The sequence below is a fragment of the Hypanus sabinus genome, chromosome 26 (assembly GCF_030144855.1).
Source record: "Hypanus sabinus isolate sHypSab1 chromosome 26, sHypSab1.hap1, whole genome shotgun sequence".
Lineage (NCBI taxonomy): Eukaryota > Metazoa > Chordata > Chondrichthyes > Myliobatiformes > Dasyatidae > Hypanus > Hypanus sabinus.
This window is the reverse complement of record NC_082731.1, coordinates 36,100,624-36,125,710: the sequence shown is the minus strand read 5'-3', so window position 1 is coordinate 36,125,710 and position 25,087 is coordinate 36,100,624. Positions and strand designations below refer to the sequence as shown.

General features: G+C 39.4%; 1 protein-coding gene across 1 annotated transcript in view; it reads left to right on the top strand.

The window, feature by feature from the left end:
* Positions 1-25,087, top strand: part of hnrnpul1l (heterogeneous nuclear ribonucleoprotein U-like 1 like) — a 55,331-nt gene that overhangs the window by 18,531 nt on the left and 11,713 nt on the right. Inside the window, exons 5-10 of the mRNA XM_059950834.1 lie at positions 62-201; positions 6,530-6,629; positions 15,338-15,450; positions 16,997-17,260; positions 20,479-20,601; positions 21,261-21,389. Coding sequence (XP_059806817.1) covers positions 62-201; positions 6,530-6,629; positions 15,338-15,450; positions 16,997-17,260; positions 20,479-20,601; positions 21,261-21,389 — 869 coding nt within the window. The remainder of the gene's footprint in view (positions 1-61; positions 202-6,529; positions 6,630-15,337; positions 15,451-16,996; positions 17,261-20,478; positions 20,602-21,260; positions 21,390-25,087) is intronic.

The following is a 25,087-nucleotide window of genomic DNA, read 5'->3' as shown; positions in this document are numbered from 1 at the left end:
CTGGTTTGACTTAACATTTTCTTGTTTCACTGTCTTACATTTTCCCTGTTTTCAATCCTAGATAACTGTGATCTGCACTTTAAAGTAGCTAGAGACCGCTTGAGTGGCTACCCCTTGACTATTGAAGGATTTGCATATCTGTGGTCAGGAGCACGAGCAACATATGGGGTCAACAAGGGGAGAGTTTGTTTTGAAGTTAAGGTACTTACAATTTTCTTTTGAGGGCATGGAGATGCCCATTTTCTTTTTCTCCCCGTACATGTCTCCTGAACCTAAGTACCTCTGGTTAGGCAAGTGATCGGCACCTGGGCCTCTTCCAGTGTTGCTCATGAGCTGCTTGCTGAAATGTACTTGGTAGTGACCCTACAGAACCCCTATTCTTTCCTCACGGCCCCAATAGCAGTGTGTCTGGACTTTGTTCACTGCTTCTAGCAGTGGTGTTCAGATTTTAGAATTTAGGGTGGGAGGGTTGAAATCCTGAATCCCTGGGTTCCCTTGTTCTGCTTTGGAACTCCCCAAACAGAGCCACAAATCTGCATAGATTTAGATGAAAGCTATTATTTCACCTTTATAATTGCTGTTTTGATTTCAAAATTGCCCGATAAGTAATCAGATATTGAAGGAAACTAGTCTTACTGCATTTTCTGAAATTTCATCTTGTTAAACACAGCCACTGTTGATTGGGTTGAGTTGTTCTCCAGTCTTGGCAATTTACTTGCAAACGTTGGTCACCGTGTGAGGAGATATTGTCAATCAATAGCACACTGACGATGTCTCCTCACTTGGTGACGAAATGTTTGCAAGTAAATTGCCAAGATCGGAGAACAGCTCAATCAAACCTTCAACCACCTGAGCTACACATCTTCTGAATTATAGTCACTTTATTATTCTTAGGAAGGCAGAAATAATGATTAACAAGTAGTGAAAGAAAGTTTAAGATCTTTCTCCATTTCAGCTGAGACAACTTTGTGTTGTCCTGGTAGCTTTGAATCCACTTGAGCTTGAGGTGGTGAAGGGATAATGGTTTAAGACAGGGGTTCCCAATCTGGGGTCTGTTGACCCTTTGGTTACTGATGGGAGTCCGTAGCATATTAAAGGTTGGGAATTCCAGTTTAGGGATTTGTTAAAGTCTGGAAAAATGTTGCACAGTTTTAAAGGTTGAGTGAAGGATTTGGTTCTTGAGAACTGTAGTGCTCTGCAAAGAATTGGAGAAACAGTGCAATAGGAGAACAGAGGGTTCAGAGAGATTGAAATGATGGAATGGAACTGGGGCATGGCATAGATTACTAGGAAGAGTTAAGATTTTAAAATGTATGCGCCTGGTTCAGCATAGTTCATTGTGTACAGAAATGAAAGATTAGTGAGATTTAGCATGAGTAAGGGTGTGGATGTTGCTAATCTGGAGGTAGAGTGACTAGGATTTTGATGAGGGGGTTTGGGGTTTGGCAGTATTTCAGGACTGGAAAATAATATGTTTGCCAAAGCTTCATTTAGCAGGACAGTTTGATTAGATGGATTGGGGTAATGTATAGTTGTTGGTCATACGTGAACTTGGTGAATTCATTTACACAGTAACAGAGTAAATGTTCTCTGTAAAGTTCTCATGTTAGTTGTTAGTAACTGGTGCATTTGTGGACTGAAGGTTTCACATTTAGATGCAAAGCAACACTGGTGTTGATCTGAACACGTCTATCTGGCTTAAGTGTTGCACTTTAAAATAAAACACTCTAAATGAGAGTAAGATCCATTCTCATGAATGGCTTAAGATGACTTGTCTGTGTAGTTTTACCCAGGAAGAAAGGTCATGGCTGTGAAAGCAAAGTACCTGTTGTAAGAGCCACTTGGGTTGGTGTTGCTTTTTCACCACTTCTGGCATGGATATTTTCTCATGCCACCTTTTGGTTTCCCAGGTGGCATTCCCAAGATCTTAGATTCAAAAGGAATAATCCATTAACTCTTAATAGGACAGCTTGTGTCCTAGACCATCTTGTTCTCTTCATTACTCAGCTGATTTATTAGGTTTTCAGCAGGTGGGTTATTAAGACTGTTGTAGGAGCAGTTCTTTGTTTCTGTTGCAGTGAATTTTTAAAATTTGGGTTTTATTGATAATGAGAAAAAGTGACTGTCTGTTCCTTCCATTATCATCATTATGTGCTGTGTTGTATGACATAGGTGATCATGGCCCATGACCATGATTGTTCTTGGCAAATCCTACAGAGGTAGACTGCCATTGTTTTCTTCTGGGCAGTGTCTTTACAAGATGGGTGACCTCAGCCACTATCAATACTCTTCAGAGATTGTCTGCCTGGCGTCAGTGGTCGCATCACCAGGGTAATATGCATCGGCTGCTCATGTGACCTGTTCCTATGGCTTCATGTGACCCTGATCTGGGGAGTGGGGCTAACCAGGTGCTACGCCTTGCCCGAGGGTGGCCTGCAGGCTAGCACAGGAAGGAAGCGCCTCACAACTCCTTTGGAGGAGACGCAAGTAGTGTGGTAGTGTGGATGTTTGTGCTTTGGGTGAGATATTTTGCACTTGTCAGAAACTTTCACAAAATCCTGTTATGACTAGCTAAGTAAACTACTTACTAGTTGGTGTCAAATGGGATTCAAGCTACACTTTATGCACCTCACTGTTATGTTTCTATTAAATTCTTATACTTTTGGTTCTTCTAATTTAAGGAAGCACTGAATAGCTAGAGATTTCCCCCCCACATGCTGAATCTACATTTGTGATGATTGACTGAGCTCACATAATGGAATGATCAAGTCTGCGAAGTTCCATATAAGTTGTCCTCTTAAACCTTGGAGCTCCAATGTGGAACACATTATTCCCATTAACAATTCCAGGCATCTCTTGCCTTGTTGAGGAAATATTTCTACTGAGCTGTCCACTGAGTGGTCTTTACTTTTAAATTGGATTAATCAGTTACAACTACCTCTGAACACTCCCCACCCTCGGCATTTTGTCTAAATCTCAAGCATTACCAAGACTTTATCTTAGGACTCTATTTGCACAGATATTGACAGTGTAATTTCTACTATGCATCCAGCCTTTTGCATCAGTAGATATCATACTATTTTATTTGGATTTAAATTGCACGTTGTTTTAGGCGTCGCCTATATCTGTTGCCAGTTTATATGAAATATTCGAATACTTGTGCACACCCTTAGCTCTCACCTGTATCTCTGGAGGTGTCTGCATACTTGACACATACTGCATGTACATTGTTTGATGCCCTTGGCATCATAGAGCATTTATGTCCTTAAAGTAGGGAAATGTGCTTGCCGAAACCATAGACTTTGCGGAGCTTAAAGGAAGTTGTAGTGAAAGAATTTGGACTTGAAGCAATAGTGAACAATGAGAGAGAATCAGGCATGTGACCAAAGGCAGAATTTCTATGATCTTGTAAGACTGATTACAGAATTGGAGGGGCAAGGCCAAGGGTGGTTTAGGTCCAAGGAATTTTAAATTTTACTGCTAACCAGCAGGAGTTTGGTTAGTTAGCTGTGAGAGAAGTGAACGTAACTCTCTGCAAGTTAACACATAGCAGTGATGTTTAGGTATGGGAGGAAGGCAGACCAGATGACTATTGGATGTCTAAGACTGAAATAATAATAGCTATTACGAAGACAGAAATAGTTTGGAAGAAATCCAGGCATTAACCCCAATGTCATCTGCATCCTTTGAAAGTGCATGTTATTTTTATTCAACTGAATTCCGGTCACTTAGTTTTCAAAACAAAGTAATAATGCATGCCATGACTGTTTTGGAATGCTCTTTGTTAGCACTGGGATAAGCACTTTGTTTTTGTTGCTTTGTACACCTGCGACAAGCGTATTCTAAGTACATTAGGATTGTTGTTCTATTCACTCTGGTTACTTGAACTACTGACGACTTACTGTTTTCAAGTTCAAGTTTATTGTCGTTCAACCATATACATATATACAGCTAAAGGAAGCATCATTCCTTTGGGGCCAAGGTGCAAAACACAGCACATATAGTCACAAAATAACATAATCACAAATCCCTGAGTGGCATGATCTGAAGACTGATAGGTCGACATGAAGTGCAAGGTGTATGTTTATTTGTGACAGTATAATGTTACTGACACTCTAATAATAAAATAACTTACCACTGCTATGCTGCTGTTTTTTAGGGCAGCAATGAAGGTCCTCCAACGCTGGTGGTGTTCAGGGCTTCCTTTATTGTGTCAGTAGTTTCCCCTCAGTTTTCACTACTGTTGATCGTGCAAGACCTGGGTGGAGACTCGGGAATACCATCGCGAACAGATGCAGAAGGATTCTTCATTGCTGTTTCCGTAACAGTTTTGTTTGACCGGTCAGGGTTGTTAGCCCTGAGCTGAACCCCTGAACCGGGAGGACTGGTGGACCACTCTTGGTCTGACCTCTACCCTTTGACCATAAGGCCCTGATTCCAGCCAACATAGCTGTCTGGGTTATTGAGGCATGCAAGCCTCCAAGCCACGTGTAGATTGTGGTCCTCTCGGAGGATAATAAAGCACGCAGCAGTATAAGTAAATGAACAGGTTGTAGTTAATCTTCCATTCTCTTAAAATCTATACACTTCAAAACAAACCGTATCAATGGCAGGAGCAGAGGGATATTTAATCAAGGTAACTGAAGCACAAGACTAAAAGCAATCCTATCTTTGCTTTATTTTCCTTGGTGTGGTGAAAGTAGACAGTGTTGGGAGATGAGCATATTTTTGTATGGGACAATTTGCTTATTAGAAGAGGTATAAAAATCAGAGACGCGAGTTGGCAGTACGAAGAAGAATAGAGGAAACAACCTTGGTGGAGCTCAGCAGGTTGGGTGGCATCTGTGGAGGTAAATTGGTGGTTGTGTTTTAGATCAAGACCTTTATCTGGATGCATTTTTTGAGGCAGTGGTGAAGTTGATAAAATTGACAAATTCCGCATGAGGAGGAAGTGTTCTTTCAAAGTCTGAGAACAGGAGTATTGAGGGCCTTGGCATTTTACAATGCGTAATAAGTTACAAACAATAGTTTTGGGATTACTCAAGATACTGTAAGATGCAAGGGCATAAAGTTAGCAAGGAAAATTTAAAGATTCAAGCAGGGTGCTAACCTTTGATTATTGTTGGAAAATGTTTCTGAGACGGAATGTTTTTTAAAAATATGCAGTGCTGTGCAAAAGGCACATAGATATAGCTGGGATGCCTAGTACTATAGCAATTTTGTATATTACACTGTACTGCTGCGTCAAAAAAAAATTCATTACATATAGGAGCGATGATAAACCTGATTAAGATATGTTTCTATTGTGGACTGAAGAGTGGGAAGGGAGCAGGGTGAGGGGAATCGTGGTTGTGAAAGAGGGAAAAGGAGAGAGGAGGGAGTGAGAAGCACCATAGAGACATTCTGCAATGATCAATAAACCAATTGTTTGGAATCAAGTGATCTTGCCTCAGGACACTCTTGTCTTGGCACTCCTTCTCTGCCACCTGTCCCATACCCCTGCCATGCCACTTCACCCTTGCCATTCCCAAAATCCTTTGCTCCTGCCAGATTTACAGACTCGCTTTCCTCTCCACAGTGACAAATACTGTACTGTGCAGAAGTCATAGGCATACTAACTGTATATGTGTGCCTAAGATATTTGCACGGTGCAGTAGGAAAGCATCTAGGCACTACATAAAAGAAAATAAATTGTCAAGAGATCATGAGAGTTCTAAGTAATGGAATAAGTAAAAATAAGGTTGTGAGCTATTAATTGTGCAGAGCTTTGATCAGAAATTACGTGGATTAGTGCGTTCAATTTGCGTCTAAATTCCAAACAAATGTGGACGTTGGAAAGGTATGCCATAAATTCACTGAAACAGTTTTAAATGATTAAATTTATGTGCTATTTATATTTATATAAAGTTATATTTGATGGTTGAAGAGCCTTTAGTGATTAATCGCATATAAACTTTTAAAAAAAGTGTTTAAATAAAATTAAATTCTGTCTGTAATTTGGACCTAACCTTTAAATGTACGCTTGAGTTGTCCTGACTAGGATGTCCCAAGCTTCAGTAATACTGAGTCTTTCTGAAATACTGTGACCTTAGGTCCTTCAGTGTTCAAAACAAAGTCTTGATTAGGAATCTTTTTCTAATAGTTATCCATTGACTTTGGATAGAAGTGCTTGTGTATGGATATGGGGGATAGTTGACTCTAATGTCCTTGCAGTTTAAAAATTCTGTTCATGCTCTTGCATAAGTAATAAATCAGCATGTAAGATATTTGAAGGTGATTTTTATATTGTGGTTTTGTGATAGGAAATACTCAGTCTTCCTTTTAGAAATTGCTGAACTCCAGTTTAGCAAATGCCCTTAATCAACTGTATTTGGCATTGGCCAGTGTAGAAATGGTTTTAACACAGATGGCGGCTGTTGCATTCTTTGCTGAACTGTCTGGTCACATTCTGATCTTGCATTATTCTTCATCTACTTTAACTTCAATTCGAAATTTTCCATGTTTTAGTATTTTCTCATTTTGTTTTTAGATTAATGAAGAAATTCCAGTTAAACATCTCCCTCCAACTGAGCCTGATCCCCATGTGGTTCGTGTTGGTTGGTCGCTTGACTCGTGTAGTATGCAGTTAGGTAAGAAAATATTAATTTCTATATTTTACAATTTATATATGCTTCTTTGTACTGAATTTGGATTGGGGTTCATTTTGCCATATTAACGCTTCAATTTTTTGCAGATACCTTTAGAATTAATGGCTTGGATTACAAGGTTTATATTCTCCTCTTTGATGGGAGTTTAGAAGTAGTTGATTCTCTAATGCTCATTTATCCCAATCTGTTGTGAGAACAAAGAATTTAGCTTTGAAATTAATGAAATCTTTAGTTGTGGCAGCAATGTCACTTTGGTTTCAAATCCATTTCAAGAGTCTGAATTTCTTTATTAATATGGTGAAGAAAAGGGTATTACTTTTCTGCACATCATTCTTCCCACCAGAATTATTGGCACTTGTAAAAATTTCTAATGTTGTTGGATTTGTACCTTGAATCCTTCCACACTGTTACTGTCTGAAGCTGATGAAAGATCACAGCAGTGCCTTGTAGGTCAAGTTCTATATATTCTGTCCATAATTTGCACTATATAATGATGTTAGTCCTTGATATACTGCCAGGACTGTGTTTAACTCTAACCTTCCCTGTTAAATTCTCCTTTACTTTCTACATTTGCCATCTTGTTACCTATCTTACTACTAAACTAGATTGTTTGCTGTTCAAATCATGCCCTTGGTTATGTAGTGTGATTTACAAATATAGTTTTCTTTAATCCTTAGATTCCTTTTCTATTTGTTGGATATGCTATTGGTTTTGGTGCCCTAGCTGCAGACCAGCTTTGAGCCCAAGTAGACTGAAGTTCATATTGCGTAATGCAACAAGTCAATTGATTCCTTTTACTTCTCCTGACTCTGGCTTCACACAATAATTTTGGTCAATATTTGTATGAGTTTTCTGTATACAATTAACACTTGTCTTTTAAAATCCCATTGACTAGAATTATTTTCTCCATTGTTCTTTCCCTATTGTGAAATTCCAGTGGGCAGAACTGCAGTTGATTTCAGCGATACACATACCTATATTTTGTACTGTCATCACCATTAAACTATTTTTGACCAAATACAACAAAGCCATGATTGCTTGGTATTTTAAAGATTTAATGCAAGTAGATTTTCAGATCAATCAGGCTTGTTTAAACACTGGTATTGATAGTCATGTACTTTGAGCCTTGTTATTTTTGTTGTTTTGCAAGCTCTCTAATGAGATAGAGAGTTGGTTCAGCTTTGTTTGCTTTGCCTATGGGCTATGATAGAAATAGCATTTGTCACATTGCTAACACTTTACATTACAGGAGTTTTATATAATATACTTGTTCTCTGTTACGCCACTGCCATTTAAGACAGCAGTGTCCTCTATCTTTGGTGATGTTCAGGGGTGCCTTCATGTCAGTAGCTTCTTCTTGGCATTAATTACTCATAAAGTATGGTCTGATCTTCATCTAAGTCACAATAATAGACAAACACAATCTGTCTAAACTAATAACACTCAATTGTATTAGTTCTCGTCAATACTGAGTGCACCATTTAAGCAATTACAGTCTTGGTTCAAAAAGTATGTGAATCTCTAGAGCTTTCTACAAAAGCTATTTGGAGTCAGGTGTTTCAATCAATGAGATGAAATTGACAGTGTGGTCTGTAGAGGTGCCCTGCCCTATAAAAAAGACACACAAAGTCAGGTTGCTGACAGAGCCTGCTCCTCTCAAGAAAGATCTGTTTATGTGCACCATACTTTGATCAAAACAACTTTCAGAGGACTAATGAAGAAGAATTATAGAGATGCATGAAGCTGGAAAAGGCTACAAAAGCATTTCTAAAGATCTGAGTGTTCATCAGTCCACAGCAAGTGAAATTGTCTACACATGGAGGAAACTAGGTACTGTTGCTACTCTCCCTGGGAGTGGGCATCCTTCAAAAATCACACCAAGAACACAATGTGCACTGCTAAAGGAGGTTCAAATGAACCCAAGGGAAATAGCAAAAGACCAGCAGTAATCTCTGGAACTTGCTAAAGTCTCTGTTCATGTGTCTGCTAGAAGAAAAACACTGAACAAAAATGGTGTTCATGGAAGGGTACAACGGATGAATCCACTGCTTTCCAAAAACATATTGCTGCTTGTCTCAAGTTTGCAAAAGACAGCCTGAATGTTCCACATTGTTCTGTGGACAGATGAAACAAAGTTGAATTTTTTGGCAGAAATGCACATTGCTTTGTGTGGAGGAAAAAGGGCACCACACCAAAACCTCATCCCAACTGTGAAGCATGGTGAAAGGATCATCATGATTTGGGGCTGCTTCAGGGCCTGGACAGTCTGCAATCGTTGAGGGAACAATTAATTCAAAATTGTATCAAGATAGTTTACAGAATGTCCGGGTAGAGGTCCAATACCTGAAGCTTAATAGAAATTGGATGATGCAACAAGACAATGATCCAAAAGACAAGAGTAAATCAACAACAGAATGGATTGAAAAGAAAATTTGTGTTTTGGAATGGCCAAGTTAGAGTCCAGACGTTAATCAATTGAGATGGCTTTGCATGACCTGAAGAGGGTAAGGTATCTCAGAAATATTGATGAATTGAAAGAGTTTTGAATGGAAGAATAATCTAAAATTCCTCCTCACCATTGTGCAAGTTTGATCATCAGCTGCACAAAACTTTTGGTGGAGGTTATTGCTGCTAAAGCAGGTTCTACCAGTTACTAAACACAAAGGTTCATGTACTTTTTCCAGCCTGGATTGTGTATGATTAAACAATGTGTTCAATAAAGACATGAAAAGTACAATTGTTTGTGTTTTATTAGTTTGGGCAGATTGTGTTTGTCTATTATTGTAACTTAGATAAAGATCAGACCACATTTTATGAGCAATTCAGAAAACCAGGTAATTGTAAAGGGTTCACAAACTTTTTCTTGCAACTGTATAATGATTGGCTGCGTCAAAGCCTGGGATGGAAACACCAGTGCCCTTGAATAAAAAACATGAACAGTGGTGGATATGGCCAGTCATTCATGGGTAAAGCCCTTTTCACTATCAAGCACATCTATACAAAGTGTTGTCATAGGAAAGCAGCACCTATCATCAGGGACTCCCAACACCCAGGACATGCTGTCTTCCCGTTGCTGCCATCAGAAGAAGGTACAGGAACTTAGGGACTCGTGTCAGTAGGTTCAGGAATAGTGATTACCCTTCAACCATCAAGCTCTTGAACTAAAGAAGATAGAATTTCACTTGCCCCATCATTGAGATAATTCCACAACCTAGGGACTCACTTTCAAGGACTCTTCATCCCATGTTTTCAATGTCTATTATTTATTTATCTATCATTTTTCTTTCTTTTTGTATTTGCACAGTTTGTTCTCTTTTGCACACTGGTTGAATGCCCACATTGGTGAAGTCTTTCATTGGTTCTATTACGGATTTATTTAGTATGTTTGCAAGAAAACAAATCTCAGGGTTGTATATAGTGACATATTAAAAAAGTTACTTGAGCTTTCAACTTTTATGTCCAGTAACAAATCTGCATCCATACAAGTGTATTACTCCCAATACCATACACACTTTTGATTAATGATATTTTGAGAGGCACTTTATTGAAGCCCTTCTGGATACCTTATCCTTTCTCCTGGTTACAATCTAGGGGGGAAAAATGATTTTGACAAATAAGATCTCCCGTGCATTTATCTGCCCAGTTCTATTGTTATTTTCTTTTGGATGTGTTTTTCTATCTCCCTCTTTTATTAAGTAGTGTTGGGCATTCCAAAATCTGAAATTAAGGAGGATGACATGAGTACATCCTTCATCTTTGCGGTCACCTCTTTTAAAACATTGGGATGCAGGTTGTCAATTCATTGACTTCTAGTGGCTTTAGTCTGTCAGATACTTGGGCAGCACGTTGTGCAGCTAATAGATCAAAAGCCTGATTTCAAACCTGACTTTCAGTGCTGTCTGTTTAGAATTTGCACATTCTCCTGTGACAGTTTGGGTTTCCTTCAAGGGCTCTACTTCCCTACCACATTCCAAAAATTGTGTGGGATGTATAGGTTAATGGGTCACTGTAAATTGTCCTGAGTGGATGGTGGAATCTATGTGAGCTGATTGAAGTATTTGGAAATTAAATTAATGTAGTATTACTGTAAGTGGTTGATTGATGAAGTGTAGACTCACTTGGCCACTGGTCTCTTTCTGTGCATTATCTCATTGTGAATCTATGACTCGTTTTATAATAGTGTTTTTTGTGTTGCTCATTCACTCTAGATCTGTACAACTCCATTGTTTCCATTTGGTTGACTGTTAGTCAAGCAAAATACTTAAATTTTGCTGCTTTTTTGTTTTAATTCCCCTGTGTGGTTTCTCCTGCTGCATTAACTGCAGCTAATATCTTTCTGTTTCCGTGTCACAGTTTTCTGTTTCTCACTAGCCTATTCTCCAGTTTACCACTTTGGTCCCCTTGAGAAGCTTCAACACTGCATACATTTCTACTCAGCCATGCTACATGCCTGTTGCTTTACTTGTATCCTTTCGAATCAGGGGTTCCGAACCTGGGCTCTTACTTAATTGTGTTGGTCCATGGAATAAAAAGGTTAGGAACCCCTGATTAGATGATGAGACAACATCTTGTCGTGTAGAGGACCAAACATTTTCAAGTTTGATCTATTTGCCTTCAGTTTTTCTGCATCTACTTAGAATCGTAAGCAGTACATAAACGAAATAGGCCCTTTGGCCCATCTAGTCACTGCAAAACAATTAAGCTCCTTATCCTCTTGACATGCACTCTCCATACCTTTCCCATCCATGTTGAAATTGACCCCTCCATCCACCACTTCTGTTGGTAGTTCATTCCACACTCACTGCCCTCTAAGTGTAGAAGTCCCCCCTCATGTTCTCCTTAAACATTTCACCTGTCACACTTAACTCAAGATGTCTAGATCTATTCTCACCCAACCTCAATGGAAAAAAGCCTGCTTATATTTGTACTATCTATACCCCTCATGATTTTATATACCTCTGTCAAACCTCTCTATCTCCTATGCTGCCAGGACTATTTGCCCTTTTCTTGTAACTCGGGTCTTCAAATTCTGGCAGCATCCTTGTTAATTGTCTCTGTATTCTTTCAATTGTATTGATGTCTGTCTTGTAGCTTGGTGACCAGAACTGCACACAATGCTGCAAATTAGCCTCACCACCGTTTTTGTATATCTTCAGCGTAACTTCCCAACTCCTGTACTCAATACATTGATTTATGAAGGCCACTTTACCAAAAGTGCTATTTGTGACACCATTTACCTGTGGCGCCATTTTCAAGGAATTACTTAATAGTTTCTCCTTTGTGTTTATGCATACTACTAGATGCTGATTGTAATTTCAATGCTAGATTTTGCGAGCATTTGCGGGTGGTTTCTTTATCAGCATGCAATGATGCTATGTGCAACCTTCTTGATGGCCTAGTGCAGCAAGCTCCTCTTTGCAAGCTTCCTGATTTGACTCCTGTGCCTGTGCTCACAGCACACAAGTCAGACACAAGCTGGAGATCACTCAGGGAAATCTAACTCCCATTCCATCTCTGGAATGAGCACAAATATAGTGAGTTGAGAGTCAGCATACTTTTATGGCTGACAAATGCTATGCAATTTATATCATGGGCTTACCAACTTTGAAATGCTAAGTGTAAGTAAGTGATTTGGTTTTATTTTACTTGATCTTACAGCTATAAATTTATAGTGCTTGAATTTGCTTTTAGGAAGTTTAATCAGTCGTCATTGTTTTTGTCATCATTGTTGTCATGTGCTGTGTTGCATGACTTGGATATTCATGGTGTATCCATGACCTTCTGGGCAGTGTCTTTACAAGACCAGTGACCCCAGCCATTATTGATACTCTTCAGAGATTTTCTGCCTGGTGTCAGAGGTCACATAACCATGTATCAGCTGCTCATATGACCATCCATGACCTGCTCCCATGGCTTCACATAACCCTGATCGGGGCTGAGCAGGTGCTACACCTTGCCCAAGGGTGACCTGCAGGCTAGCGGAGGGAAGAAGCGCCTTACACCTCCTTTGGTAGAGACGCAACTCCGTTCCACCAATTTAATCAATAAATTTTCTCAATTTTTGAATTTGACTTATTTAAAACAATTTTGAACTGTTCTGTTTGATCTCTGGTCAATTCATATGCTTAGACAGCAGTGAAATTTAAAGGGAAATCTGTGTGGTCTGGGGCAAGTCTCCTGAGTGCTAAGTGCTACTCATTGTCTCATTGCCTATAGAGCTTTGTGCAAAGAGGCCTTTGTTGGTCAGTCCAACCCATTGTTCGCAATTTACTTAAATTCCTATAAATCTTCCCTGTGGGGTTCTGTAGATTCCATTTTTCCACACTTGCTAGAATATTGGAGTATTGAGCTTTGTTTTCCTTTCCAGACCACAATTCCAGGGAATATTTGTATTCTGACGTCCTGACGTCACTGTCTGAGCTTTACAGTCACTTTGCATGGGATCTTTATTATGTTGCCAAGTTTTCTCTGTAGTTTGACTGAAAAGATCTGGCTGTGACATTACTCATATCAGGGATATCATGAACTTCCTCAAAAGTGTTTCTTGGCTATGATTATTGGAAAGGTGTACTCCCTTAATGACGCAGAGTAAGTGAAATTATTTCTGTGCTTATCTATACTGATTATCTCATTATGTACATATGTATACTGATACTTAAAACATATCTTTTCTGGTGGTTTGAGTGAATTGTGTAACATGGACCAGATTTTTTCAAGTCAGAATCAGGTTTATTATTGCTTTAACGCACACTAAAATGCTGGAGGAACTAAGCAGGCCAGGCAGCATCTACGGGAAAGAGTACAGTTGAAGTTTTGGACCAAGACCCTTCGTCAGGACTGGGGGAGGAAAGATGAGAAGTCAGAGTAAGATTATCACGTGTTGTTGAAAGACATAAAACTTACTCTGAGTTACAGTAAAATGGTGCAAAAGAAGAATAGCGAGGTAGTGTTCATGGGCCTTTTGGAAATCTGATGCAAAGGAAAGAAGCTGTTACTAAGACTTTCAGGCCTCTTATACAACCTCTCCAGTGATAGTAATGAGAAGAGGGCATGTCTCAGATGGTGAGGATGGATGCTGTCTTCTTGAGGTACTACCTTTTGAAGAAGATGTCCTTGATGATTGAGAGGATTGTGCCCATGATGGAGTTGGCTGAGTTTACAGCCTCTTTGGATCCTGCATTGGAGCTTCCATACAAAGCAGGGATGCAACCAGTCAGAATGCTTTTTGCGTGCACCTGGAGAGATTTGATAGTCTTTGGTTTCACACCACATCTCTTCAAACTCCGAATGAAGTCTGTCTGGCATACCTTCTTTGTAATTACATCAGTGTTGGGCCCAGACTGGGTCGTCTGAGATGTTGACGCCCAGGAACTTGCAGCTGCTCACCCTTTCTGCTGCTGACCCCTCAATGTGTCTTCTCACAACTTGCCAATTAGTTGGTCTTGCTGACATTGTGTGCAAGGTTGTTGTTGCGACACCACTCAACAAGCTGATCTGACTCACTGCTGTATGCCTCCTCATCATCACCTGAAATTCTGCCAACCACAGTGGTGACATGGGTGAATTTATAGATGTCATTTCAGCTCTGCCTAGCCATGTGGTCTACATGCAAATGATTGCCTAAATAATTTTCTGGGCACCATCTTGTCCAAAAAAAATCTTCAAAGTGTGTATACAGGTCCTCCACAGGTTTCATTGTCCTTATTTTAGATATTTCTATTGCTCACTATTTGGACTCAGTAGCCATCTGCAAACACACAATGGAATTGCACAAAATTTTAACTCATTGTTGGATATGACGAGTAACCAATCAACCAATCTTGTACAGAATACAGCTCTGAGATTCATTCTCCTGCAAGCAGCCACGAAGCAGAGAAACACCATGACAGCATCAAACAAGAAAAGAACAAATTGCGCAAATGGCAATAAGCAATCAAACAGCATCTAGAATAACAAGCTTCAAACCAAGAGTCCAGTAGTATTCAGTTTAGTTCAGTGCCACGCTGCTAGCCAATGTTGCTCGGTTAGAATTATCAAGTTTCATAAATCAACGTCACTAAAGCAGAGATTTTGGGACAGACTTTTTTCCCGAGTATTTTTCTTATCCCAGAACAACACAATCCTGCTTATTTAATTTGAGCTGCCAAGTAAATATGGTCACAAACACAAAATGCTGGAGGAACTCAACAGGCCAGGCAGCATCTATGGATGAAGGGACCTGAAGAAGGATCTTGGCCCAAAACATTGACTGTTTACTGTTTTCCATAGATGCTGCCTGACCTGCTGAGTTCCTCCAGCATTTTGTGTGAATTACTCTGGATTTCCAGCATCTGCAGACTTTCTTGTGTCACGCTCCTTTTCTGAGCTTGTGCTGCATGTAATTATACACTAGGTTCCTGTTACAGGACTGACTTTGCCTGTCAGAAATGAACATAAAGCACTGTATTTGCTAAGAGTTCTATTGAAATTAATCCAAAATATTTGCAATTGTTTCTATTATTCATAGTATTTACTAATTGCTCCAAGGCATCCAGTGCATTGCAGAATGAGATCATTTTGAGTGTTAGTGGACAAATAGAAACACTGCAGTCAAGATAACAGATTGGGAAATGCAAATACACACATGCAAATTGGTGAAGATTATTACTGATTGAAATAGTCTCTCAAATCCCAAATTTACTGTCTTTTAGGCGAAGAGGAATTCTCATTTGGGTATGGAGGGACATCAAAGAAGTCAACAAGCTGCAAATTTCAGGACTATGGAGAACGATTTTCTGAAAATGACGTGCTGGGCTGCTTAATTGTGAGTATTGGAAAGCATTTATGATTGAGATGCAGTGTCGAATTGGCCTTTCCAGCCAGCAACCCCCAATATATGTTAGCCTAATCATAGGACAGTTTACAAGTTTACAATGACCAATCAACCTATTAACTGGTACACCTTTGTACCTTTGCAAGAAAGCGGAGTACCCAGCAAAAACACACACAAGCTCCTTACTGATGATGTCAGAATTGAACTCCGAATTCCGGTGCCTCGTGTGTTTGAACTAAAATGTTTGACAGCACCATTTCACTCAATGCCACAAGCTGGGTGGATGCATTTTGTATGCATTATGTAGTTTATGTAGTTTAAGGGGTCCTTGAAGTTATTATCTGAACAAATCGGTTCTTGATTAAAAAACATTCTCTTGGAGTTGCGAGTTGCATTGTGTTTAAACTAAAGATTCAAGGTTGGGATTTGAATTGTTTTCACGTCATTTTGATGTTTCCTTTAGACCAGTAGAACAAAAAAAATAATGCAAGATATTTGTATGCTTGTTCCATGTGGGAATAATGAAGTTGCTTTTCTGTGGAGACTGTGGTTGCTGTCTAATAATTATGGTGGGCAGTTAGCCACATATGCCACTTGGTCTGTGGTGGTCTGCCTGAATTGCTCTTGCGTTAAGAATGAGATAACAGGAGCATGAGTAGGTGATTGGGTCCTTCACTACTTCTCTCTCATTCAGTAAGATGGTAAGCAAGGAACAGAGGGGTGTGGATCATGTGCAGGCAGTTGGGATTAGTACAGACATTGTGGGCCAAAGGGTTTGTTCTTGAGATGTTATGTTGAAGTCGTGGAAGATGTTGGTGAGGTCTAATTTGGAGAACTTTGGTCACCTACCTGCAGGAACAATGTAAATAAGATTGAAAGACTAGAGAGAAAACTTGCAAGGATGTTGTTGAGTCTTGAGGACCTGAGTTATAGGGAAAGATTGAATAGGTTAGGACTTTATTCCCTAGACTGTAAAAGAGTGAGGGGAGATCTGATAGAGGTTTACAGAAATTATGAAGGGTATAGATAGGGTGAAAACAAGCAGGCTTTTTCCACTGAGGTTGGTGAGACGATAGCTAGAGGTCATAGGTTAAGAGTGATAGGTGAAAAGTTTCAAGGGAACAGGAAGGGAAACTTCTTCACTCCAAGGATTGTTGAATTATCTGCCAGCACAAGTGGTGCATGCAAGCTTGATTTCAACACTTAAGAGAAGTTTGGATAGGTACATGGATGGCAGAGGTGAAGGGCTGTGGTCCAGGTCGATGAGAGGTAGGCAGTTTAAAGGGTTTGGCATGGACTAGATGGACTGAAGGGCCTGCTTCTGTGCTAGTTCTGTAGCTCAAATACTTTGTTAAATTGAGTCTTCTGGATCTTGGCTTGATGGTCAGAAATAACTCTCGGGCCTCTGTTCGTTGGCTGACAATTCTTCCCTAAGCAGGATCTAGCAAACTGGTGTGAAGGCAACTTTATTGTTAGCTGCTTCAACAAGTTCTGAAATTTTTCATTGCTGGACATTTACTCTCTATTGCATCTTTAGAACTTTGAAGTTGGTGAAGACGTGGAGATGTCCTATACCAAGAACGGAAGGTGGCTTGGTGTTGCGTTCAGGGTCAAAAAATCAGCTCTTGCTGGACGTCCATTGTTCCCACACGTGTTGTCAAAAAATTGTGCTGTTGAGTTCAACTTTGGCCAGAAGGATCCCTGGTGCAGAATTCCTGACGGGTTCACATACATTCAGCATGTGCCCTTAGATCAACGGATGCCAGGGACATCAGGACCAAAAACAAAGGCAGAGTGTGAAGTAGGTATACTGATATGGTTCAAAGGGTTGCTTGGGACCTAATATCTAGTGGTCTTTTTTTGGGGGGGGGAACGACGACAAAATAAAGTCATTTCCTTGTTCAAGCTAATTTCCAAGCTAAGACTTTCTGTTAATTTGCTTTTTATTCAATACTGTGTTGTTGTGGATGTTGCTTCCAAAGTTCAGAGTAAATTTTATTATCGAAGTCCCATATACAACTCCTTAGATTCATTTATCTAAGATTCATACTCAGTAAATCAGTGGTTCCATTTATTATCAGAGAATGTATGTAGTTTACAACCTGAAATTCTTTCTTCTCCACAAACATCCATGACACAGAATAAAAACCCCTAGAGAAAGAATGACAATGTTAGATCCCCAAAGCTCTCCCCCGTTCCACACAGAAGCAGTTGCAAAGCATCAACATGCCCTCCTCCTCACCCACTTACTCCATCTATAGTATAGTAACTATAACGGGATCAATAAAAGATCAACAGGAGTGAAGAAGACAACAAACTGTACAAATGCAAATATAAAATAAATAACGAGAACATGAGATAAAGAGTCCTTTAACGTGAGATCATGAGTTGTAGGAACATTTCAATGATGGGGCAAGTGAATGTAGTTATCCCCTTCTATTAAAGAGCCCGATGGTTGAGGGGTAGTAACTGTTCTTGAATCTGGTGGTGCGAGTCCTGTACCTTCTACCTGATCGTAGCAGCAAGAAGAGCGCATGACCTGGGTGGTGGGGATCTCTGTATTTATTACCTATTGAAAATTCAAACAAATAGGGATGCTGGAAACCTCAACAGGTCAGGCAGCATCTGCAGAAAGAGAAAATGGTTAACATTTCATGACAGAGTCCTTTATTATACTTTCCTGTTTGACCCAATGTGCTGTCTTTGGCTACTGCTAATAGGAACTCACACAGTATTGTTGATTGCTTTAGAAATAACAGCCAGGGTAGGCCATCCTCCCTAAGTTTTATATTCCTCCACACAGGAAAGCAATCCTCAACCAATACCTTGACAAACCCCTTCAGAATCATGTTTTAACAAGTCACCTCTCTTCTGATCTCCAGTTTATAGATCTAATATTGTCAGTCATTCCCCATTAAACAACCTCATCTCTGAAATCAGCCTAGTGAATTTCTTCTGAAGTACCTCCAGTGTAAGTATATCTTTCTAATAATGAGTCTGTAGGTTGTGTACACTATTTCAGGTGGGGTCTTATCAAACTTCTTCATAGTTAAAGCAAGATTTCCCTCTGTTTATTCTCTCATATCCTTGTAATACAGACCAGCACTCCATTTATTTCCCTAATTCCTTGCTGTTCCTGCATTCTAATGTTTATGTACAAGGGCATCTCTGTTTGGCAACAGCCTGTCATTTCCTATTCGCACGTTACTCTGTTTTTCAGTGAAAATCCTTGTATTATATATGGTGTGCTGTATTTTTCACAGTACACAACCTTGTTTTCCTCCCTGTAGACTTCCCGTGTCCTTTTCATAGCGGGTCTCATAGATTTTTGTATTGTTAGCAAATTTGGATACATTACACTTGGTCATTAATATAGATTGGAAACAGATGATGGCCCAGCATCATTCCTTGTGATTCTAGCTCTGCTTACCAACATGGAAATGAGCCATTTATCCTTTTCTTCCTACCGGTCTTCTGTCTGTTAATGTTACCACAAAATGTTTGGTCCTATGCAGTATCCTTTTTATGCAGCATGTAGTTTGATCATCTAAACACTAAATCTATTGATTTCCTTTATCAATTCTGCTCAGTGTATTCTTAAAAAAAAATCTATTGAATTTCCTGACCCTGAATTTGTTCTCCCTAAAATCATTATTGCTCTGCTTAACCGTATGGTAGTTTTCTTAATGTCCTGCAATAAATTCCTTAATATTGTGTTGTGTTTTTTTAAAATATTGAATCGTGTTATTGTCAGCTACTTTGCTGTTCTGTTTTGCTCCTTCCTCCTTCCTTTAGAGAATAAGGATATTTCATATGTGGTTTTTGAAGATTGCTGCTGCGCAAAGACAGTCCATTCAATAGCTTTGTTGTTGCTTAATCTAGGCCCATATGTGTTTATTCTTACTGCTTTCATGTAAAGGTTTGAGTTCAGATGTAAGATTTCTGATAAGTACATTTGAATACAAACTAAAGCTAAGAAAGGATCTAAATGTACAAATACAGTCTCAGGAGTTTTGCATAGTAGTGTAGTACAAAGAACAAAATAAAACAAATTTCATGACACACGTGAGTGAAGATAAACCTAATTCTGTTATGGATCTTTATTGTGCGCTGTGAGTGGGGGGGGGGGTGGGCAAGGGAGAGGAATCGAATGACCTTGCCTAGTGTCTCAGGGTGTTTCTGCACCCCTGGCCTGGCAGTCCTTTTCAGCTGTTCCACACCCGTCCCATGGTGCTTCATCCTGGTCATTCCCAACAACCTTTGCTCCCAACAGACTCGTTCTCTGCTCCATGTTGACAAATACAGTACTGTGCAAAAGTCTTGGTGCCCTGGTTATATATGTGTGCCTAATGGAACCATAGAACACTACAGCACAGTACAGGCCCTTCAGCCCTCCATGTTGTGCCGACTCATATAATCCTTAAAACAAAAGTACTTAAACCCACACTACCCCATAACCCTCCATTTTTCTTACATACATACTTATATATAATATAAATTTGTTTTTTTCCAATTTTTTATATTAAACATTTTATATACATTATTAGGTACTGACTTTGGAATGAAATTAAGCAGAATGAAGTATAGTTGCATCTTTCCCATTTGCGTTTGAGACTATATAGACAGATGTACAAGAAATAGGTTTATGACTGAAGCAGCATTTCTAACCCCACTAACCCCACTTGTCTTTGCAGTCTACTGATTTACCCACAGTAGAATCATGAAAGACCTAATTTTAAAAAATGTAGATTTTCATTCTTGATCATTTTGTTATTCCACTCTGGGCAGCTGTTTCTTCGGCTACCTACCAGATTGATTTGTCTGTTGTGTCAGATTTTGTGTGATAGCATTGTCTTATTACTGAATGGGTTTCACCACATTAGAGATGCCATGCATGTGTAAGTTGGGTAGGTCGTCATTTATTGAAGGGGAAAAGCTGGGGCTAACTGGAAATTGGAGAGAATGGGAAGAGCTGCACCTTAATGAATCACGGTTCCAAAGTTGTCTTTCTTTTTAAAGATCCTGATGATGGTTGGACTCCCTGCAGCAGGGAAAACAACATGGGCTGCAATGCACGCAGCCAGCAACCCACGGAAGAAGTACAACATCCTTGGTACAAATGCCATCATGGAGAAGATGAAGGTAGGTACATGGTGTGTAGAGGTACCTATTTTCTTAATCTGTGTTCCTGAATTATACGTCGTTGAACTTGATGAGTTCAGCTTTCCACAATAGTGTTTTAAACCTGGGTTCCATGTGCAAAGCTTAAAATAAAAATGATGCTTAAGTGAAAACTTTCTTTTGTAGCATCCATTAGCGATGCTGGTTGGATTTTTCATAATGTCTGCATGGAGGAATTGCGTAGAAATGCAAATCCATGATTAACCTTTTCCAGTAGTGTTGCTGCAAGAGAGTCAAAGGTCAGTTTGCAATAAATGCAGTGATGTTTTTAATTTTTGATTCTGCTACAGAAAATCATAATACAGGTACAATCTCAAATGTTGAATAATCAATGCGGGTAGGCTGAACTTAAAATGTTATTTGATCTGTGGTTTCCTTTAATGCAAAAAGTGACACTTCTGCATGAATTGCGAATTGTTTTCTTTCTATGGTGTCAGAAACTGGGATTGTAAAAAATAAGTTTGGTCAGTGACTGCAGAAGACTGTCTCATCTAATTGGTTTCTTAAAGATTGAGAAGCCTAATCACAGGTCTTTTGCGCTGGTTCCAAGTCAATGAGTCCTCACTGGGAGTGAAAGAATCCAGTCCTTTCAACTGCAGGCGTCTCTGCCATTTTCACAGGTGATGGGGCTTCGACGTCAACGCAATTATGCTGGCCGTTGGGACGTCCTAATTCAGCAAGCCACCCAGTGCTTGAACCGTCTTATCCAGATTGCCGCTCGCAAGAAACGCAACTATATTCTTGACCAGGTACTGTTGTGCTTCCATGAATCACTGACACACTAGATGAGATACCTAAATTAGTCTGCATATGGAATTAAAATAATTATACCTCATCAGTAAACTAAATCTCTTGTAATATTTAATGAAAATGTTGTAAAACTTAAAACGATTTTATTTCATTGCTTGGGGATCACATGAAAATCTTCACACCAAGTAAAGAACAAAAGTAAAAACAAGATTTAATGTTGTGCTGCTTAGAAAATAAAAGATCTATGGTGAGTAAGTGATCTCCATTGTTAATAAGTTTTAAAAGAAAATGATTTAAAAAAAAATATAAAAGTAGTGATTGGAACTTTGTTGATTGTTAAATAATTGCTGTGCAGGTAAGTTTTAATACTAATGAACATTGGCTTTCCAGAACCTGCAAGATGGGCATGGTAAGTACTGGTCTAAAGAGTAGTCTTTGGGACAGGATAAGTGTAAGTATCCCTGGTAAGTACTTAAATGTTGTTTTGTCTGGGACAGATGCTCTATTGAAGAATTGGTGAGTATAGGTGAGTATGTGGGGATGTAGTAAAGGTCAACAGAGTAGAACTTTTATCTGGGTAGTCCTTCAGGAGCTAGGTGACCACTTAAGTGCAACAAATGGGATCCATGTTATATTTTCAATGAAAATCAAGCTTGGAGACTTAGTCAGCCATTTATTTTTTGAGGTACAGCGCAGAGTAGGCCCTTAGAGGTGTGCCACCTATCGACCTAATAACGGGACAACTGTGGGAAGAAACTGGTGCACCTGGAGGAAACCCACGTGGTCACGGGGAGAACATACAAATTGCTGTCAATTCCTCTATTAGCTCATCCAGTTTGGGTTGGTTTTAAAAAATATATATATATTTAAAGGAATTAGCTGTATTTCTCCAGCACTCTTACATGAAAAGTCAATTAGGTAGCTGAGATCTTCCATGTACCCTGAAGAAATTCCAAATAATGCATCTTGGAATGCACTTAAAACATGTAAATTTCATGTGTACGCTTGGTGAGATTGTTGCAGTTGATTACTGCAAAGGTTTTTGATTCTTTCTGCTCCTTAATTTCTGCAAACCAGATGTGATAGTACCTTGAATTCTAAATGCAAGTCAAGCCAATTTTATGCTGGCTCAAATTGATAGTGAGAACTTCCAGTGAAGATTACATATATTAGTAAAAATGCTTGAGTAAAGGAAGTTGGTTATTTGTTTTACTTCTGATCAATGAGCTTTTAATTATTGTTTAGTTTCTTATATATACACACAAATATCTAATCAGCCAATCATTTGGTAGCAACTCAGTGTATAAAAACATGCAGACACAGTCAAAAGGATTAGTTGTTGTTCAGACCAAACATTAGAGTGGGAAAGAAATGTAATCCAAGTGTCTTTGAATGTGGAGTGATTGATGGTGCCAGGCAAGTTGGTTTGAGTACATCAGAAACTACTGATCTCAAAGTTCAAAGTAAAAATTATTGTCAGAATGCATACATGTTACCACGTACAACCCTTGATTCGTTTTTCTGCGAGTAAACGTAACAAATCTATAGAACAGTAAATGTAAACAGGATTAATGAATAACTGTGCAAATGCAAGTGTAAACAGATAGCAATAAATAATGAAAGCATGAAATAACAAGATAAAGAGTCCTTAATGTGAGATCATCGGTTGTGGGAACACCAGAAATAGAATAGAAATCTCATGGGATTTTCACACACAACTGTGCCTAGAGTTTACAGAGAATGGTGAGAGAAACAAAAAAAACATCCAGTGAATGGCAGTTCTTTGGGTGAAAATGCCTTGTTAATGGGAGAGGTCAGAGAAGAATGTTCAGACTGGTAGGAAGGTGACAGAAACTCAGATAACTAGGTGTTACAACAGTGATGCGCAGAAGAGTATCTCTGAACGTACAACATGTTGAACCTTGAAGTGGATGCCCTACAGCTACAGAAGACCACACCAGGTTGCACTCCTGTATTTATTAAAATGGCAGCTGAGTGAATGTTGCCAATAGTATAAGGAAAAGGAATTGGGCATCTCTGTGCCTGTTGAAAAGATCTCATGTTTGTTCTACACTATAAACATACACTTGCAAGTATGAAAGAACTTATGATCTCTAGCTTAGTATTCTTAAAATTTTAAGTGAAAAGGTGTTAACTGCCAGAGGTTAATCTGTGGAATTTTTTTGCCACAGGCAGCTGTGGAGGCCTTTGGTATATTTAAGGCAGAGGTTGATAGATTCTTGATTAGCCAGGGCATGAAGGGATACAGGGAGAAGGCAGGAGATTGGGGCTGAGAGGGGAAGGGATAGCTAGGATGAAATGGCCCGATTCTGCTCCTGTATCTTATTACGGTCTCAATGAAGTCTATTCATGCCAAAATGTCAGCTATTCAAGTGGTTTGGCTGAAACGCCTTGCCCTTGGATTGTGAAAGTACTACTTCCGTTTCAGATTAGTTTTAAACTTGGGTACAGCTTTCTAAAATTTGTGTTTCAAAGGGTTTTAATGAACACTTAGATAAAAACAAGTTCAATTGAAGTCTTCAGAAAGTATTAACTACATCTGTGGACTGAACATGATTATTTTTGTTATTTCAAAACTGTAAGTGGTTCCAACAAAACACAATCCCCAGAAGTTAAGCAGATAGTAATGAATCTGAGATTTTCCACAGAATAGAATAAAATAGGTCAGCAGAAACATTAAGATCTGTTATTTAAAGTGTGTGGGTGATGGTGTGAAAGAAGGAATTGTGAGTGATAGTCTATTCTGTAGAGACAGTTGGAGAGGGTGTTGCACAGAAGACTGAAATGCGCAACTTGGAATTACTGTTATTTGTAGTCAAGTGGCACCTGAAAACAGTTGCTGATGGATGAATCTACACATTGTCAGTGGGGTTGCAGATCTGAAACAGTTATGGAGATTTTTGTGAACAAGCCAGTCTTAAAAACCCAGAGCATTAACTGCATTGTATCAGCCCCTGAACTGTAAGCAGAGCAGGCAATAACAAAGAGTTCACTTGTTTCTCTACCCGGCATTGTCTACTTAAATGTTACTCATGACTGACCATACAAAAGAGTGCCCTGATAAAACTGGGATTAGTTTTCCAGCAAATTGCAGTGTGGAGGGTAATTACACAATACAAATTCTGTATATAAAAGAAATCAAACCATCACATTCTGGCACTATTGACAGGCGAGCTACCTGATCGCCAGCAAAAACAAAAAAAGTGCCCAAACTGATATTTCTGAAACATACTCGGGCCATTTTCATATACATCTGTCAAACTTGTTTATGTTATTAGCCAGTCGATGCTCTGAGGGAATGATGCAGGAGGAGCATGTAATGAGTGACAATCAAAAACTAGAGATAGTCTGCAGATGCTGGAAATTCAGAGCAACGCACACAAAATGCTGGAGTAACTGAGCAGGTCAGGCAACATCTATGGACATGAATAAACAGTCGATGTTTTGGGCCAAGACCCCTCCCCAGGACTGAGAAAGAAGGGGAAAGGTGCTGGGAAAGGATGGAGATTAGCTAGAAGGTGGTAGGTGAAGCCAGGTCAGTGATAAAGGTCAAAGACTGGAGAAGAAGGGGAGTGGACAACAGGAGAAGGGGAGGAAGGAGGGAACCCAGGGTGAAGTAATAGGCAGGGCAGGGGAGAAGAGGTAAAATGTCAGAGTGGGGATTAGAGGAAGGTTG